The sequence below is a fragment of the Juglans regia genome, chromosome 3 (assembly GCF_001411555.2).
Source record: "Juglans regia cultivar Chandler chromosome 3, Walnut 2.0, whole genome shotgun sequence".
Classification (NCBI taxonomy): domain Eukaryota; kingdom Viridiplantae; phylum Streptophyta; class Magnoliopsida; order Fagales; family Juglandaceae; genus Juglans; species Juglans regia.
Genome location: NC_049903.1, coordinates 10396324 through 10415321, shown reverse-complemented (window position 1 = coordinate 10415321; position 18998 = coordinate 10396324). Strand labels below are relative to the sequence as shown.

Sequence of the window (18998 nt, the reverse complement as noted above, 5' to 3'; positions counted from 1 at the left end):
TCTCTTTTTTCTTTTTCTTTTTTATTTCAAATGGATACTGATGTCTATCAGATCTTTTAATAACCCACTGCATTCTCCATGTTGAAGCATGATTTGTAATGAGATATGCCCACGAAATAGATGTGTAAAATGATGGACCATGATTCTGTTATGCATTTAAAATATTTAACCTGGATACATCTTTTTGCCTAGGACATCCATCAAAGCAAAGTTCAGTTGTTGAACACAGAAACCAAAGAGAACCTCATTCGGGAAAATCAAACCATTAGAACCTTCTGCTGCTTACAGAATGATGCTCCAACATACAATTATTAATTTCTTTTTTCTATTTATTTGGTAAGTTTTAGCACCATCTTGCTATTCTACTTTAGTAGTGACAAATGGTAACACTTTTGGGATGCATCAAGTGCAACATCCGTCTTCACAGCATGCCTTTCCACAGCGGATTAATGGCTTCCAAATGAACCAGCAGCAGCGACAACCAGCTTCAAAAATCATGGATTCATGAGGGTTAAAATCCATGCGCATAAAAGTTAAAACTGACACAAAATGATGAGCAGCAAGGAGAATTGATAATGACTTTACCTTGGGGTTGAACCACACGCTCAATTAATTGCAGACGAACAGCTACCGTTGCATTTGCTGACATGATAATGGATGCCATTACCAGGAGCCAAGCAACAGCAATCACCAATTTCTCCTTTCTCACCATCTTCAAGCCCACTCTCAACTGACTGAACAAATATAGTATGACATCTCCTTCGACTCCTGCATCCTATTTATAGTCGTGTTTCAATCCTTTAGCCGAAGTCGATGACCTCAAGTCTCTCCGTCAACTAGGCATGTGGTGCTGTTTCATCAAAGGATGTGGGTGCCTTGTTCTTTTTTCAAACAAGAATTATTGGTTTCTATACAGTATAATGCAACTGGTCCGCCATTGTTGACTACATCTTTATTTCCATTTGGATGTTATGGAAGTATCGTTTTAAACGTAATATAAAAAGTGATTCAGAAGAAAGATATGGTACTCGAGAAACTTTGTACCCTTTCCAAAATTGGAAGATACTAAAATGTTTCTGGCTGGTCTGTTCATTCTTCTGCATAAGCCAAACATCTCTGTCGTGATTGCACTAGTTGGGTTATATGCATTGAACAGAGCACTGGACTCCAAAATTTTTCTTATTTTTTCTTTGAACCATATTGACAGTCCACAAGCATTGAGAAATATCAATTTTGGTAATTTGTTTACCATTTACGTTAAAAAAAAAACACCCTTAACATAATGAAATTCACATATCTTGAACTATCGTACAGTAAATGAAAATTTTGATCTTCAAAATCTGGTTGAGAACTTGGTCTTTGTTAAGAACTAAAAGGAGAATCAATCGCATGTGATACAAGGTTTGTGTGATTTGGCAATATAACTACATGATACATCTATTGAGTTGTTGAGAATTTTATTTCAGAAGATAACTAAAGTGTACGGTGGTGGTACATGGGTATAATACAAGTACAAGTAAATCATAATCCAATGGATCAGGTTGGATCAAACATCTGCTTCATGTCTCAAGCTTAATTGAAAAACCACCAAAAAATCGTAATGAATCTTTAATGAATTGGATCAACTTAGGGTGCTACCCACCCATGCGGGGGGCAGGGGTGGACCCCTCATCTACTGGACCCAAAAATTATCATGGGCCCAAAAGTGACTAAAAACACTTTTTATTTTCTAAATTATAAATTTAAACTTATACATATGACCATAATTTAAAAACTAATAACATAATTTTTAAAATTTTCTAGTGCATATTTTGTGCAAATTATAGTGTAGCATAATGCGGTCTTTATATAGGAGGTCAAGATAATACAAGGGTTCTACATTGCTTAAGTGAGACACTGTATTGTCTTAGACTCTTAACCTCTTATATAAAAGTCACACTATGTCACACTATAATTGGTACAAAATATTAAGTAAAAATTATACTTAATACATATTATTATATTTATATAAAACATATGTATGTAGGCATTGTTAAAGAGTTAACTATTGATCTAAAAACCTTAGAACTGTTGGATACTAATTTAATTAAACATTTAGCTTTCAGGATTATAACATTCCACCACACTTCCGAATCAGATGTCTATGGCGGCCCACTCTTTCGATATGGATCCAGTGGTAATCATTTCCCTTTTGACAGCTTCACTCATCTATCAATATTTAATGACTTAACACTATATCCATACAAAGTACCAAGACATTTCAATTCAGTCTATAGGTCGTCTCTTCTGTAACTTGAATCCATGATATAGGCAACAGGGGGCCGCAACCCTCTGGGGCTAGCCTACCCCTTGCCCCTCGCCCCCGCAAAGGTTCCTCCCTTCAGGATGGGCTGACAAGGGCAAGATAGCGGGGTGCAGGTATCTGCTGTCCACCCCTAGGATCAACAACTGAGCTGCCCACAAACAAAATAAGACCCCACACTGAAAAGGCCCAACAGTCTTTTCTTCCCTAATCTCCTTGTGTTTGTGCGTTAGTGATGGAAAACCTAACAAACTTTCTAGTGGAGATGGGAAATAAGAACCCTATATAATTTACTAAAATAAGTCTATCCATCTTCTGAAAAACTAAATCTACCCACCAAGAATTATAACATATAAGGCTAAAGTAACTCTACCCCATCAAGAGTCATACTCTATAAATTCTTTAAATTTCTATAAAATTTATAAGAAATGATAAAACACCAACTTTTTTTTTTCCTTGGCAAAATACACTTCATTGATAAATAGGAATTGTCCAGTATAAAAGATAAACAAACTAGAACTTCATTGATAAAACACCAACTTATCTACAATTTATATACTACCATTTAATAAAATAATATTATTTTTCAAAATTCTCTTTACTTTTGCTTTAACTTGATATGATTAATTTTTAAATAAATATTATTATATTAAGAAGTGGTGATTTAGTTGTAGATAAGTGGTGCTCTATCATTTCAAATTTATTAGATTTTATAAATTCACGGGTTATAAAACTAAAAGCATGAGTTGAGAAAACCAAATGATATGCTTTAAGAAATTTGAAGACTTTATCAACATTTGGGGAGTTAGACCGTGTTGGTGCAAAGGGGCTGCAAAATATAAAATTGTGAGAGAAAAATTTGCTTCAAGACGCGTTATAATGTCATTTTTCTTAAAAAAATATTCGGCCCCACCAATAACGATATGCACACGGGTTACGAGCAAATTTGTTTCCAAGATACAATGAAGTCCAGAACAAATTTGTTTGTCTAATTGCATTATGCACACACAAAATTAGATCCCGAACACCCTTAAATTTTACTTTCCAACCAAGAGATTATAAATTTGTTCTCTGTAGAATGATCAGATCCTAATAACAAATTTTGAAGAAATGAAAACTTTTGGGAGAGAGAGATTTTCGAAATTGCCTTCTTAGACTCTTTTTAATTCATAAGCCAATGAGTCTATTTATAAATAACTAAAAGATGTGAATGAAAAGTTGTAACTTTTTATTTTTCTAAAATCTGATCTGAATAGGTATATGTATTACACTTGCTGCCAACCAACACATAATGGTCATGATAATTCCCTACCATCCTTCTCGCACAGGTTCGATTCTCAAGTGGTGTGACTTTTGCCTATATAATGAAGTCCAGAACAAATCTGTTTGTCTAATTGCATTATGCACATACGAAATTAAACCTCGAACACCCTTAGATTTTACTATTCAACCAAGAAATTAGAAATCTGTTCTTTGTAGAATGATCAGATCCTTATAACAAGTTTTGAAGAAATGAAAACTTTTGGGAGGGTGAGATTTTCGAAATTGCATTCTTAAATTCGTAGGCCAATGGATTTATTTATAGATAACCAAAAGATGTGAATACAAAATTGTAACTTTTTATTTTTCTAAAATTTGATCTGAATAGGTATATATGTATTGGTCATATGATGATTCCCTACCATCCTTCTCGCACGGGTTCGATCCCCAAGTGGTGTGACTTTTGCCATTTATTTTCCAAGAGTTGTTGTGCCTTTGTGCGCCAGGCGCTAGTGCCCTTTCAAGCGTTGTAGCGCCTCACCATGGTCTGCGTGTAGCATGCTCTCTATAAATCAATAAAAATCCCTCTTATCATGGGGGTGATTCGAATCCAGCCCTCTAGATAAACCAAGGGTAATACCACTAAGCCAGTGAATGGCTTACAATACATATATGGCTTATAAACTTTCCACAACTTTCTCTTTTCAAAATAATTCATAACTTCTGAAATAAATCCCAACATATTATTAATATTAAATATAATATATTTTATTTTAAAAATATTTCCAAGATACGGTTATCCCAATTTCGTGTAGGAGAAGACAATATGAAGAACAGAACAGAGTTTCATAAATACCAATGCTTCTAACGTTCTTTATTGGAATAGATAGTGGATATCAATTTCACAAATTCCATTGAAAATTGATATGCCAAACATTCTGCTTTCATTATGTAAGTGCTGTCAAGGGGTCGTCTCAACAAACAATCCAGTTTCCTATGCTCTTATTTTGCACCATGGATGGTGATATATGATACTGTTGAAGGCGGAGAACTGTCTTTAATCTTCGAGTAAGTTAGAGTTAAAACTCTATTTTCAATGTTTCATCTATCTCTCTATTTCATGTATGTTGGGGGGGTTGGGGGAATCATTGGAATTTCTCTTTTGGCTGTTCTTTTTTGCTAGTACATGATCCACAAGTTGCAACTCCATTTTCTTTCTTGAGCTACATTGACATAATCCTGGTTCAATTTTCAATACTTGATCAACTCATCCGCTCTCATATAGCCTCATTAGCTATGAATGTGTATAGGTAGCAGAATATGGAAAGTTCAAGGAGCTGTTATGAGCTTTGTAGGACTCGAAGACAGATCAAGCTAACACCCAACTGATGTGTTTCAATTTGCTTGTCATATTATTTAGTAAAGTTTTGAGTGCTAGCTATAGGCATATTTTCTGATTCAATTAAAGGGAAATTACAAGAACTTTTTTTTTTTTTTTCTTTTTGGGTGAGCAGAAAACTTTTTAAGCACACATTAACCCAAAGAAATCAGAATCATATGACCTTTGGTTCCTTAAATACAGCTAAAGTGTAGCAACTGTGATATAACTGAGAGAGCCTAACAAGCTTCCTTCAATATGGCGGCAGATATGGCTTCTCAGTCGGATTCATTACTCATACAGCTTTATCCTTACGGTTATGTGTGTTCGACAAATTGGGCACAAGGTTAAACCACTTCCACAATCACAGCATGTCTGCAAAAGATAATAGAAAGATGTTATGGCTGATCAGAGAGATAGTCATTCCAGTTTCCATTTCAGAGTACCTGATGTCCACATCCCAATGCAAGATCTTTCTTACTCCACAAACACACTGGACAACTCTGTAGCATAAAAGGACTATCACGAAATTGGAACCAACTATTATAGAATAATTGAACTGTTTCTTTCAGATAATATATTATCAAAAAATGCAATTAATCTATAACTAATGTTCACCATTAAAAAGCTGTGTCACAGTGTCCAAAAACCAGAAACCTACCCTATCATGTGAGGATTGTTGTTCATATGGAGACAGCGTATACTGAAATTCACCATCGTCACTGCTGCTTGACTGCATATATCTATTGCCGTGATCATTGCTGGTTGATGGTATATACTTAGCATAAGAACTCACTGAAATGCTCCCAACTGGAGGAGGGAGGGGAAACTTCCCAAGTGTTCCTCTTTGAGAGCTGTAAGATAGGATTAAGGTAAATATTCTCATAATTACTTTTTTAGCATCGTTTCACTTATATGTGTCATATGTGAAAGTGCATGATAGTGAAAATACCCCAGAAGGTGGAGGTCCACTGTAGCTTTATACTGTAATGGTATCTCCATTAGTGCATTCAGAGCAAACACAGTCTCCTTCATGGATGGTTGAATGCATTTCGACATAATTTCGGTAAAATTTACAAACTGCATAAAAAAAAAAAAAAAAAAAACCAGAGTAAAAAACTAGAGAGACACGAACAGAAGTGGTTGCATGAGTTGCCAATTCGATTCCCTGACCTGGAAATTATCAAAAGCCCGAGATGGAATGTTGTCATCGAACTGGTGCATCATGTCCCATGGTCCATCACCAACTCCAACCAAAACTATGGACAAAGGATAGTTACTACAAAAAGCATGAAAAATCCCTTCAGACTTTGTAGAAGACATGTCACCTCATATAAAAGGAGCTCAAGTAATAATGCAACCTTGCCTTTACAATTGCATCAATGGTACTTCGCTCTTGAGGACCATTGGCCAGAACCTTGCATATCATGTCAGAATCGAGAACATCAGGTTAAGAGGACCATAAAGCATGAAGGGGAAAATCTAAATAGAGATAGATTGAGTTTCCAGCTACTAGTTCAATTAAAATAAAATCTTTAAAACGGATCTGCTACAATTAGAAGATATAGAACTTATGTGACCAACCTGTCCATCAGCAATGATCATAAGAACATGATACCGACCGCAGCTTGCGTCAACTATTCCTATAGCAGTTTCAATGATTGGAGCAAAAGATGTCGGACCTGTCATATCAGTATACAACATTTTAGAATATAAATGACTTGAGAAGTGACAAAAGGGGGGAAAACCCCAAAGTTTGGAGAATAATTTAACCAACCAGATAAATGTACATGTGGAACTATTTCTCTGTAACGAGCAAGTACATCCTCAAAGCCATTACATGGCCTATCCTCATAAAAGCTAAAAACGTCTTGATCATGTGTAGTTGCTGCAAAAGCATGACAATGATTATACTGATATGTTTTAAGCTTCACTAAATTGACATATATGACAGAAGAGATTGCATATCTGTGCATATATCTGTGATGCATGTTTCCGTCTAAGTGGAAAGTTGCACTGATACTTACCATCACCAAAGCCATAACAAGGAATAAGGCTATCCTCATCAAAAGCTGATAGTGTCCTTCCAATGATTGATATTGCCTGTTCATAAGGATTTGGCAAATCTCCGAGGTGATGCAGGCTCCTATGGTGGAAAGATCGTGCACCTGTCCACTCATTGCTTTTTGTGAAATCAATACCTACAATAAGATTGGAAGATTCGAGACCAGCTTGGTGAAGAGCTTCCGTCACCTATAATGCATAATCAAATATTAGGATCCAAGCTTGATTACAAACCAGTAAGAATCAGCAGGAGAGTATGCTAAGAATAACATCAGCTAATTTTAAATCTGACCATTTTTAGTGTCATGATTGAAAGAAACAGCTGAAGGCCTCAATGTTTTATCATGATTAACAAGGGAGAGAGCTAAAAACTCAACATCAGACTCATCTAACCTATCATAGCTGTTTTGTATACATTATCTTAAGGCCAAGAAGCTCAAGATGTTTTACCCTAACCCAAGAATATAATAGTTTCATCTCATCTCCTACTATATGCTGCATTTTATTCCAATTATCAATGGACCTGTAAAACATGATGAAAGTGCTCAGGCAGCAGCACTGGCAAGCTTAGGCCAGGAGACACATTCAAACATTCTCTTCAGGAGATACAACGGCACAATACCTGTTCCAATGAGTTGTAGTTGTCACCAATTCTCCCGTACTTTGACTGCATTCTGCTCCTTGCATCATAATCAAAATTATTTATAGCATAAGGATAAGGAGAGGGTGAAGAGCCGAGATTTGATGAGGAACCGAAATTTGATGAAGAGCCGAGGTTTGATGAGGAACCGAAATTTGATGAAGAGCCGAGATTTGAAGAAGCATATCGATATGAACCATCATGGCTGTAACTGTAGCGTTGACTGTCATGTCTGGATGATCTGCCTCCCATATTAACGTCTCAACTTGCCAGTACTGCTTAAAAAATTTGAAATTGTTCTTCTACCAAGCGGAGGCCTTAATCTCCTAGAGACCCTCTAATTCTTTCACAAACTGCATATTGACCTCATTGATGCATCTCGATTTCATCAGTTTTCTGCGATGGCAAGCATATTTTAGGAACAACATATCATTTTGCAAAAAGGGGATGTGCAATTCCTCAAACAAATTACAATATCATGTCCAAGATTTCCAATCGTAAGCAACATGAGCCGACTACAAAAAGGTATCTGAAAGTATTAACAATGTTAACCCCAACATTCCTATGTATCAATACAACGGATACATAACCAAAATGACAGCAATTAACAGATATAACTTGTACAAGAAAACTAGCAAGATAAATAGAAATCCATCCGAGTGTAACAACAGAAAACACACCGACAAATCTCTAACCTTGTTAAAATAACTGTATTCTGTCATGTGAACTTACCTGAGGAGCAACTCATACACAATAAACAAAGCCAATGAAAAAAATCAACTGGTAGCAGAACAAATGTTAACAGGACCAAACACCATGTAGAGACTTTGTGAAAGTTTAGTCGTTCTAGGATAGAGAGATACAGAGGCAACTGTATCCATATATAAATAGCTAACTCATTAATGTTAGAGAGCGAGAGAGAGAGTAATAGAAACGTTCACATTGACTGGCTGAAATTAAGAGGAAGCACCCATATTAACGTCGGACTTTCATGGTAATCCTCGTGAAAGCAACAGATTCCTAAAACCCAGTTCAATAATCTTGTTATCTAAAAACTCTGCTCCCAAGGAAATAAGCAGAAACCACCAAAGAAATTTCCATGCAGGCGCCAGTACCACTCCTAAGTCCTAAGGCAGGTAAAAAATAAGTAAAAATGGATTTTTTATAATTGAATGAATAATATGTTATGTACGCCAAGTGAAAAAGACAATAATAAATACAAAATCTCCTAATGAAGATTGTATTCTAATCAAAATAGTATACATCGACATCCAATGTATCATCAGAGCAAGAAAATCAAACTCCTCAAGTATCAGAAAGATTACTCATTGGTAATGCAAAAAACTCAATCCTCACCAAACAGAAAGTCAACTTGACCATAACATTAGTGAGAGCAAATGTAATGTAGATTAAGTCAAGCCCAACACTTTAGCATTCACTATATTAACTATATTGGTTAGGATAATGATGATGATGCTGCTGTTAAGCGAAGGAAAAGAAAACAATACTTAGCCATTTATGCTCTGCACAACTATAATACAATACAAGTTGTTTCACAGTCAACCCGAAACCAGTGGTGGCACTCATTAATGTTAAATTACGCAACCATGCCATATCATATCATATCATATAACTCATTTTTATTAATTAGAAACATAGAAAGAAAATTAATACTTAAGCCACGAAAGAATTTCACAGAAGTTATAAACTCATAAACTGACGTGATTTCATGCGATACGTCATATTATAAAATTATTTTTATTGTAAAATAAATCAAACGTATAATATGAAACCACGTCAGTTTATAAGTTTATTTTTATAAAATCTTTTTGTAACGTTGCACTTGATCATAAAAAGAAAAGAAAATCAATACGTAGTGTTATGGACTTTTAGAATTTTATGTAATTTAATATTCAATATAAAAAATAGGTAACATAGATCAACAAGACTCTTAATTTTAAAAAAAAATTATATAATATGTTATAAATGAGATGTTAGCAGTGTAATTAGTTTTTCCAACCATCGTGACATAGGCAATGACATCCATGACATTTCGTCATCAACTTTCCACTACATGTCAAAGGAAAAAAGACAAATATTTTAATGTTCTTTCACTATCATTTTGCTTTCGTTATTAATTAGAAGAGATCGATATAGATAAGAGTTGAATATCTTAATCAAGTTGCTGTGTAATGTTGCCACCTATGCATCTTATAATAATGCCACCTGTCAGGCCCGATATACCTCACGATTGATTTAAGAAATCTTTCAGTCCGTTGGATTGTTCCCAACTCCTCATCTCCATCAGATCATGGTACTACTCCTAATTCATAACCCAATATTTTTTAGAAAATTTGTTGTATGGCTTGACCTTCATGTAACCCTGGTGGTTAGATGGGGAAACTATGAACCCCTTGGTTAAGGGCATATATAATTGATAGGATCTTGAAAACCCCTTCGGCTGTGTTTAGTAATTGAAGTAGTCTCAGTTTATTTCAATTACAAGAAATATTTTAGTTACAAAGTGATTACACAAAAATAATCTCACAAACTGATGTGGCTTGATGTGGTTTTTCAGATTATAAAATTACTTTTCTTATAAAGCAGATCTAACAGATCATATTAAGCTACGTCTATTTATAAATTACTTTTGTGTAATTTCTTTGTGCACTGTATCACTCCTCTTTCATTACTGTTCACTACTATTCACAAACAGTTTCCTATTATTAATAAGTTATTCACTATTTTTTTACTATTATTTACAAATCATCTGAAATCACCTTAACATCTAAACGTAGTCTCCAAACTCAAGCTCAGGATTTCTAATGAGAGAGAGATAAGCACATATGCAGGTCTTAAAGTATTAATTTAATTAGGAATATTAATTATAACATATTTATCAATCGGATCAGCTCTTTCACTAGTTGGCATTAATAATGTCATACTACTGCACCAAATTCCAGCCTCATGGATGGACTTGGTCTAGCACATGTTCATGTTAGGTCAGCATCTTTAAACGACTAACTTGTCTATCAAAGTGACGGTCAACGAAGCCATTCACTTGCAAGCAAAGTTCATCAAAGGAAGTTACTAAATAATCGAGAAGTAAGGCCTCATTATGTCAAAAAATCTATGTATACATGAAGTCAATGTGGAGGACATATATACGTTCTAGATCACCAATCCAATACGGTAGGATTTGATTTTTATAAGGATTTGACTTTAAATTTCTCTTATAAATCAAATTTTGCTATATCAATTGTGGAAGATATGTTTTCTACGCGGTCTGCTTATAATTCAATGATAAAATTATATTGATAAAAAAAAAAAACATTTATTGATCGAGGAAGTATAACCACGTCGAGTGAGCAAATTTCTCAACATTGAGACCAAGTCAAAAAAATTAGAAAAATGATATTTGTAGTCTTATATTATACAAGTCTCGCGCACTCTTTTTAAAAAAAATTGGATAAATTTAAGATTTACATAAAAAAATTATTTTTTTTAACGATAAATCTTACTTTTTTTTTCAAAATGAATGTGTATGCCTTAGGGTTGTATCTGCTAGTATTAACTCAAAACTTATTATGGTGCGTTGGATGGCTATATTTGAGTCATAATAAAATGGTCAGCATCCTTTTCTGCAATAAATTAACCATCACCGTGAAAGGCCTTTATCATTGATCACTAAAGAAAATGGATGGGTACGTATTTCCTTATTCCCCACGTTAAACTCTCTCGATCAGGACCACTCTTTTCCATTCCAACTTTTGTTGAATGGAATTATAGATACACACTGAACTCTGAACTGCGAAAACTCAATTTTTCTTCGTGTCCTTTATTCCAACAAAAATGTCTTTATTTAAGAAAATTTTTTCTCATAAATCAGTATTCATTATTCAACACCTCACATCCTATAAAAAATATCACATATCTTATAAAAAAAAAAACTATAAATGTGAGGTATAAAAATAAATAGTAGCTGATTGCATATTCACCTCATTATTTAATCAAGAGTAATGATATGTACTACATTCTTATCTTATTTTCATCCTATTAAGTAAGATGTGTTATATTTATCATCATTAAACGATAAAGAAATATATAAAAAATAATCATTTAATAATAATAAATATACTATATCTTATTTAATAGAATGAAAATAAAATAATAATATGGTATATAGAATTTTCTTTAATCAAACGGCCATTATGAAAGACATGCTCAACTTTTTGTGATATCTTTTGGAGAACAATAGGATTTATGGAAACATAATTGGGAGGACAAAAGGCGGGTCCCGATAAGTTAGAGGTTGAGCTGGAGGTGGAGTCTGACCGACTCTAACATACTGATTCCGACTCTGATTTTAACTCCGACTTCAACTCCGACTCCAACTTTAACATTATATATATATTATAAAAAATATATGTATTTTTCTATACATTCATCATATATATTTTATATAACTACAACTTATATAGTTAGTTAAATTCAATAATAATATGAGCTAATTATTATAAAATAATATACTTATACTGCAATATAAATTGATTAAATTGACTAATAATATTTTAGTATATAACATATGTAAACATCATACTAATGTCATAACTTGTAATACTAATGTATAAACACTAATCTATAAATTATAGTATAAACACTAATCTATAAATTTATAATAACATGTAATACTATTATACTAATGTATAATACTATAAAGACAAATGTATAAATTTATAATAATATGTAATATTAATATGTAATAACTAAAGTATAATAACTAGAGTATAATAACACTAGTAAAATAATATATAATACTAAGTCTAGTATATCATTAAGTTAGAAAACATAAAAAAGATCATTAAAGAAGTGTCTAATATAATAATATGTAATTAATCACTATAGACTATAATAGGAATAAGTTAGACACTAGCAGTCTAGTATAGTACAAGTATAATGAGTTAATAATATGTAATACTATAGTATAATAATATGTAATTGTCAATAATCAATATTATAGTACAAGCATAAATACTAACAATTGTATTTATAATAATGTATAATAACATTACATGTACTATTTATAGTCTAGTATAGTATAGTAAATGTAATATCAATATATAATAACACTAATATAATAATTCTATTTAAGTTTTTGACAATATAGTACAAGTCGATTTAAATAGTAATTGTTATTAATCAATACTAACAATTAATAAAGTACAACTTGAAAGTTGGAATGACACTTGGAAGTTAGAACATTTAATTTATTTTAGTTCATTTGTTGAGAACATTTGTTGTTGTTGTTAGGAACGTTTAATTTGGTTGAGACAAAAAATTTGTTTTGTTGTTATTGGGTTCTTTTTTTTTATTTTTTTTGTTATTGTAGTAGTTGAAGAAATATTATTACAATAGATGATGGGTGCGGATAATTTCATATGTGGATGATTTTGGGCGTTAATGTTTTGTAGTAGTTGGAAGGAAATATTATTATGATGGATGATTTGAATGTGGATGATTTTGGGTGTGAATGATGGATATTATTTATTTTTAGATTGTAATTTTTTGATAGCTAGAATGCATGCAATACATAATATGAATTATTAATTACTGAATTATTTATTTTTAGATTGTAATTTTGAAAAATAAAATTGAATTTTGAAAACCCACACAAATTCTTTTTTTAAAAGTAGGCCAAATATAAAGTTAAAAAAAAAGTATTAAAAATAAAATAAAATAAAATAAACCCAAAATTTGACTCCACTCCGACTCTGACTTCAACAGTCAGAGTGGAAGATGAAAATCTCGGAGTCGGAGTTGAAAATCGGATTCAACTTCCGACAAAGTCAAAGTTGGAGTCAGATATAGGGCATACCAACTCCGACTTACCGACTCTGACTTGGCCAATGCTCAACCCTAGATATAGGAGATATATTTTATATGCCTATTTCTCTTTCACTTAAATCCAATAAGAACTTGAGGAGATCTTTTTTTTTTTTTAATTTTTTTTGTGAAACCACTAAAAAGCTACCGGAAACAGGTTGTAATAGCATTGTCACATAGCTGCAAAAGTGTTTGTACTTCCCCGAGCCTCCCTCACTGCCACCATGAATATGTAATTAGCAAACAACAAGACTACACAACATTTCACCTCCTGAACTCGGTAAGCAAAGCTGAAGAAAACACCATCATATACTGTCAATGGACAGTTTTGCTATCCATAATCAATCTTCTTTTCTCCTATGATTCTTTCCTTATTTTATCTTTACTTCTGTTACTTAGGCTTGTACAGTTAGCATATTAACAGAATATATAGTTTCCTTATAAGGCTAAGAATGCTAGAATCACTCGGCAATTAATTTCTTCCCATGTATAGTTCTCTTATAAAGTTTCTATATAAGATACAGATCACTCAAAGGATAATTGATTCGGCCATTCATACATCGTATTTGACTTATCTTGACATGGTATCAAGAGCCAGTTGAATTTTTTTTTCTCTCGGTTTCGTTGTCGCGTTCTCGGTTGAATCATTTTGTTTCTTGGTTTCGTGTGTCGGTGTCGTCTGAGTCTCGGCAGCACATCTCGGCATCTTTTATTTCTATTGTATCACGACAGACGTCAAAGCTTCGTATTTTTCGGCATTCTGTTTCTGGGGTAGTCTTTGTCGGCAAGTTCTGTCTCAGTTTTAAGCATTTTCGGCATCTTCTCAGTCCATCAACACCATCTTCTTCTGGAGTGGTGTCTTTCTGCAGCCTCTGTTTAAGGTCTGGGTATTTTTTTGTTTTTTTCTGCATTCTCTGTTTAAGGTTCTGGATTGGGTGGTTTCGGCATAATTGTTTTTGGTCTGGGTATTTTTTTTCTGGCTTCTCTCATTTGTCGGCAGAAGGTCCTCTATTGGTTTCTTTAATTTTTTTCTGGATATTTTGTTTTGTCTCGGGTTCCATTTATTTGCAATGGATTCTGCACCTGTGTATCAAATTTACAGGCAAAAATTATTCTACTTGCGCTTTTCAGTTTGAACTTTTCCTCAAGGGAAAAGACCTTTGGGGCCATATTGATGGCACGGATGTTGCACAAACATCCAATACTGACAAATCCAAAGATGTCGTGTCTTCTCCTTCTTGGGATGTGCTTGATGCTCGGATAATGTCTTGGCTTCTTGGTTCGGTGGAGCCACATATTGTCACCAACTTGTGGGCTCATCGATCCGCTCAGTCCGTGTGGAATTACTTAAAGAATGTTTATCATCAAGATAATGATGCTCGTCGCTTTCAGTTGGAACATGCGATTGTCATGTTTCAACATGGTAGTCTTTCCATCCAAGACTACTATTCAGCATTTTTTACTCTTTGGCATGAATATACTGATTTGGTTATAGCGGATGTTCCTGTTGCCGCACTTTCGACTATTTAGAAGTTTCATGCGACTAGTCGGCGTGATCCGTTTCTTATGAAACTATGCCCGGAATATGAATTTGTTTGCTCTTCTCTATTGAACAGATCTCCTGTTCCCTCTCTGGATATTTATTTTGGTGAGTTACTTCACGAAGAACGTCTTAGTACTCAACCTATTCTGGAGCAATCTCATGGTCGTTCCGGGACGGCCACTGTGGCTTATGCTGCCCAAGGACAATGATCACCTATGACTTCTAAGAATTTGCAGTGTTTCTGCTGCAAGGCATATGGGCATATTGCTGCCAATTATCCTAAAAAATATTGTTCTTATTGTAAGAAAAAAGGTCATATTATCAAAGAATGTCGTATCCGCCTCCAGAATCGTCAAGCTCAAGCATTTCAGACTTCTGTTTCTGTTTCTCCCGCAGCGACTCCTGCAGCACATGACTCTTCCTCAGATGCTTCCTCTGATCTTGCACCTCCTGCAGCAACTTATTGCACCCTTGAAATGATGCAACAGATGCTAATTTCAGCATTATCTGCGATGGGATTTTAAGGTAAAAATTCTACTAAACTCTGGTACGTAGACTCGGGAGCTTCTAATCATATGACGAATACGCCCACTGCTCTGTGTCATGTTCAGCCCTATGCTGGTCAATCTGCTATTCAAACTGCCAATGGTAGTTCTTTGCCAATAGTTGCTGTCGGAGATGCATCTTCTACATTTACTGATGTGTTTCTTACTCCTCAACTTTCCACAAATCTTATTTTTGTTGGTCAATTAGTGGATAACAATTGCGCTGTTAATTTTTCTGGTGATGGTTGTGTTGTGCAGGACCAGGTAACGGGGGAGCCGATCGCGAAGGGACCTAAAGTGGGGCGTTTGTTTCCACTATTTTTACCTGTTCCAGTTCTTTCTCCAGTTTCTTCTATTAAGTCTTTTGCTTGTAATAATGTTTCTAATCTGAGTATGGTGTGGCATCGTCGTTTAGGCCATCCCAATACTCAGATATTATCTCATGTATTGCACTCTAGTTTTCTTAGTAATAAAGAACGTTCTTCTTTATCTCTTGAGTCTGATTCTTGTAAACTTGGTAAAAGCAAAACTCTTTCATTTCCTTTGCATGCTAGTAGAGCTTCTCACTGCTTTGATCTTATCCATAGTGATGTTTGGGGACCTTCCCCAATTAGTTCACATGAAAAATTTAAATACTATGTGACTTTCATTGATGATCATAGCAGATTTACTTGGGTTTATTTTCTTCATTCTAAATCTGAGGTTTTTCGTACTTTCACTGCATTTTTAGCGTATGTTGACAATCAATTTTCTGCGTCTATTAAGACATTACGCACAGATTCTAGTGGTGAATATTTGTCTAATGAGTTTCAAACTTTCTTGGCTTCTAAAAGTATTATTCATCAACGTTCATGTCCCGCTACTCCTCAACGGAATGGAGTAGCCGAACGCAAAAATCGCACTCTTCTTGACATGGTACGTACTCTCTTGTTAGAATCCTCTGTTCCATCCATGTTCTGGGTCGAGGCTCTGAAAACTGCTACTCATTTGATTAATCATTTACCTTCTCAAGTCTTACACATGGAGTCTTCCTATTTCCGCTTATTTGGTAATCACCTAATTATGATAATCTTCGTACATTTGGTTGTGTATGCTTTGTTCATTTATCTCCTCATGAGCGACAAAAATTATCTGCTCAATCTGTTAGATGTGCATTCTTGGGATATAATGTGTGTCAAAAGGGATCTGTTTGCTATGATCCTACTTTACATTGCACACGCATTTCTAGGAATATTATTTTCTTTGAAAATCAACATTTCTTTCATGTGTCCTCTGTGCCCTCTCCTTCCACTGTGGTCCTTCCCTCCTTTGAGCAGCAATTCCCAAATCTTCATCAAGTCAGCTCTCGCTTTAAACCAGGTATTATGTATACGAGACGCTCCTGCCCACAGTCTCTTCCCGTGGCTCACCCGATATCTGATCCTAACATGGTCCAGAACCAGTCAGTTGTAGAACCTCCAGAGCCCTTGGTACGTCGCTCTCCTCGAGTGTCTATACCTCTGGATAGGTATGGTTTTCCTTCTAGGCCTTCTATTTCAACTCTTACTGCTGCATTATCCAATTTTGATATGTCACATGCTACTCACAAGCTGCCAAGCATGACTGTTGGGAACAAGCTATGCAGGAAGAAATTGCTACTCTAGAGGCCAATCATACCTGGGACATTGAGCCATGTCCTCCAACAATTGTTCCTCTGGGTTGCAAATGGGTTTACTCAGTTTGATGGAAGTTTGGATCGTTACAAAGCGCGGCTTGTTACACTTGGGAATAATCAGGAATATGGTGTCAATTATGAAGAGACATTTGCTCCTGTGGCTAAGATGACTACTGTTCGTACGATTCTAGCTCTTGCTGCTTCCAATGATTGGCCACTACATCAGATGAATGTCAAGAATGTTTTTCTTCACGGGGATCTCAAAGAGTGTAATTATATGAAACCACCACCGGGATTGTTTTCTCCTTCGACTTCGCATGTGTGTAAGCTTCGTCGCTCCCTTTATGGTCTCAAACAAGTTCCAATGGCCTGGTTTGATAAATTTCGAACCGCTTTATTACAATTCTCATTCAAGCAGAACAAGTATGACACTTCCTTGTTTCTTCGGAAATCAGACGTTGGTATTGTTGTTCTTTTGGTTTATGTTGATGATATTATGATTACTGGTTCCGATTCTATTTTACTTGACCAGCTCAAGACTCATCTCTCCGAGTCATTTCATATGAAAGACCTTAGGTCTCTCACATATTTTCTTGATCTCGAGGTGCATCGTAGTTCATCTGGTATTTCACTCAATCAACATAAGTATGCTAGTGACCTGGTGGACATAGCTGGCCTACAGGAGGCCACTTCTGTTGATACTCCCTTGGAATTGAATGTCAAGTTTCGCAAAGAGGAGGGTGATTTATTTGCTAATCCCAGTTTATATCGGAAGTTAGTGGGTAGTCTTGTCTATCTCACCATTACTAGACCAGACATTTCCTTTGCAATACAACAAGTCAACCAATTTCTTCAGACCCCTCGTCATTTTCATTTGGCTGCTGTCCGTAGGATCATACGATATGTTCAGGACACTTCTGCTCGTGGCTTATTCTTTCCTGCAGGCAATTCTCCTCGCCTTACTACTTATAGAGACGCTGATTGGGCCGGTTGTGCTGATACACGTCGATCCATCACTGGTTGGTGTGTGTTCTTAGGTAATGCATTGATCTCCTGAAAGAGTAAAAAGCAAGACAGAGTCTCTAAGTCATCTACAGAATCTGAGTACCGAGCAATGTCTCTTGCTTGTTCCGAAGTTATTTGGCTTCAAGATTTGCTTGTTGAGCTAGATTTTTCTGAGACCGATCATACACCTCTACATGCTAATAATACGAGTGTCATTCAAATCACGGCCAATCATGTCTATCATGAGCGCATGAAGTATATTGAAGTCGACTGTCATTCTATCCGTGAAGCATTTGAAGTCGTGTTATCACTTTCCCACATGTTCCCACTAAACTACAAATTGCTGATATCTTCACCAAAGCTCTCACTCGCCATCAACATTGTTTCTTAAGTGGCAAATTAATGCTTGTTGATCAACCCGCATCAATTTGCTGTCCATAATCAATCTTCTTTTCTCCTATGATTCTTTCTTTATTTTATCTTTACTTCCGTTACTTAGGCTTGTACAGTTAGCATATTAACAGAATATATAGTTTCCTTACAAGGCAAAGAATGCTAGAATCACTCGGCAATTAATTTCTTCTCATGTATAGTTCTCTTGTAAAGTTTCTATATAAGATCCAGATCACTCAAAGGCCAATTGATTCGGCCATTCATACTGCGTATTTGACTTATCTTGACATATACTATATGGCTGCTGCTCATATAATGGCCAGAAAACACA

The 18998-nt window shown here is 35.0% G+C and overlaps 1 protein-coding gene and 1 long non-coding RNA gene across 2 annotated transcripts; both read right to left on the bottom strand.

Moving 5' to 3' along the window:
- Positions 1–202: 202 nt before the first annotated feature.
- On the bottom strand, positions 203–967 carry LOC108996582. The gene is made up of 2 exons (XR_001997032.2): positions 586–967; positions 203–485 (listed from the first exon to the last, which is right to left on the bottom strand). It is a non-coding gene; the product is annotated as an uncharacterized LOC108996582 (long non-coding RNA).
- A 3984-nt stretch (positions 968–4951) lies between these two features.
- On the bottom strand, positions 4952–8604 carry LOC108996483 (E3 ubiquitin-protein ligase RGLG2-like). Its single transcript, XM_018972414.2, has 11 exons — positions 8377–8604; positions 7627–8040; positions 6968–7193; positions 6718–6828; positions 6525–6622; positions 6302–6357; positions 6114–6219; positions 5893–6020; positions 5602–5794; positions 5387–5443; positions 4952–5315 (listed from the first exon to the last, which is right to left on the bottom strand). Exons 2-11 carry the CDS (start codon positions 7894–7896, stop codon positions 5232–5234), a joined length of 1329 nt encoding a protein of 442 aa, XP_018827959.1. The 5' UTR covers positions 7897–8040; positions 8377–8604; the 3' UTR covers positions 4952–5231.
- Positions 8605–18998: the final 10394 nt, after the last annotated feature.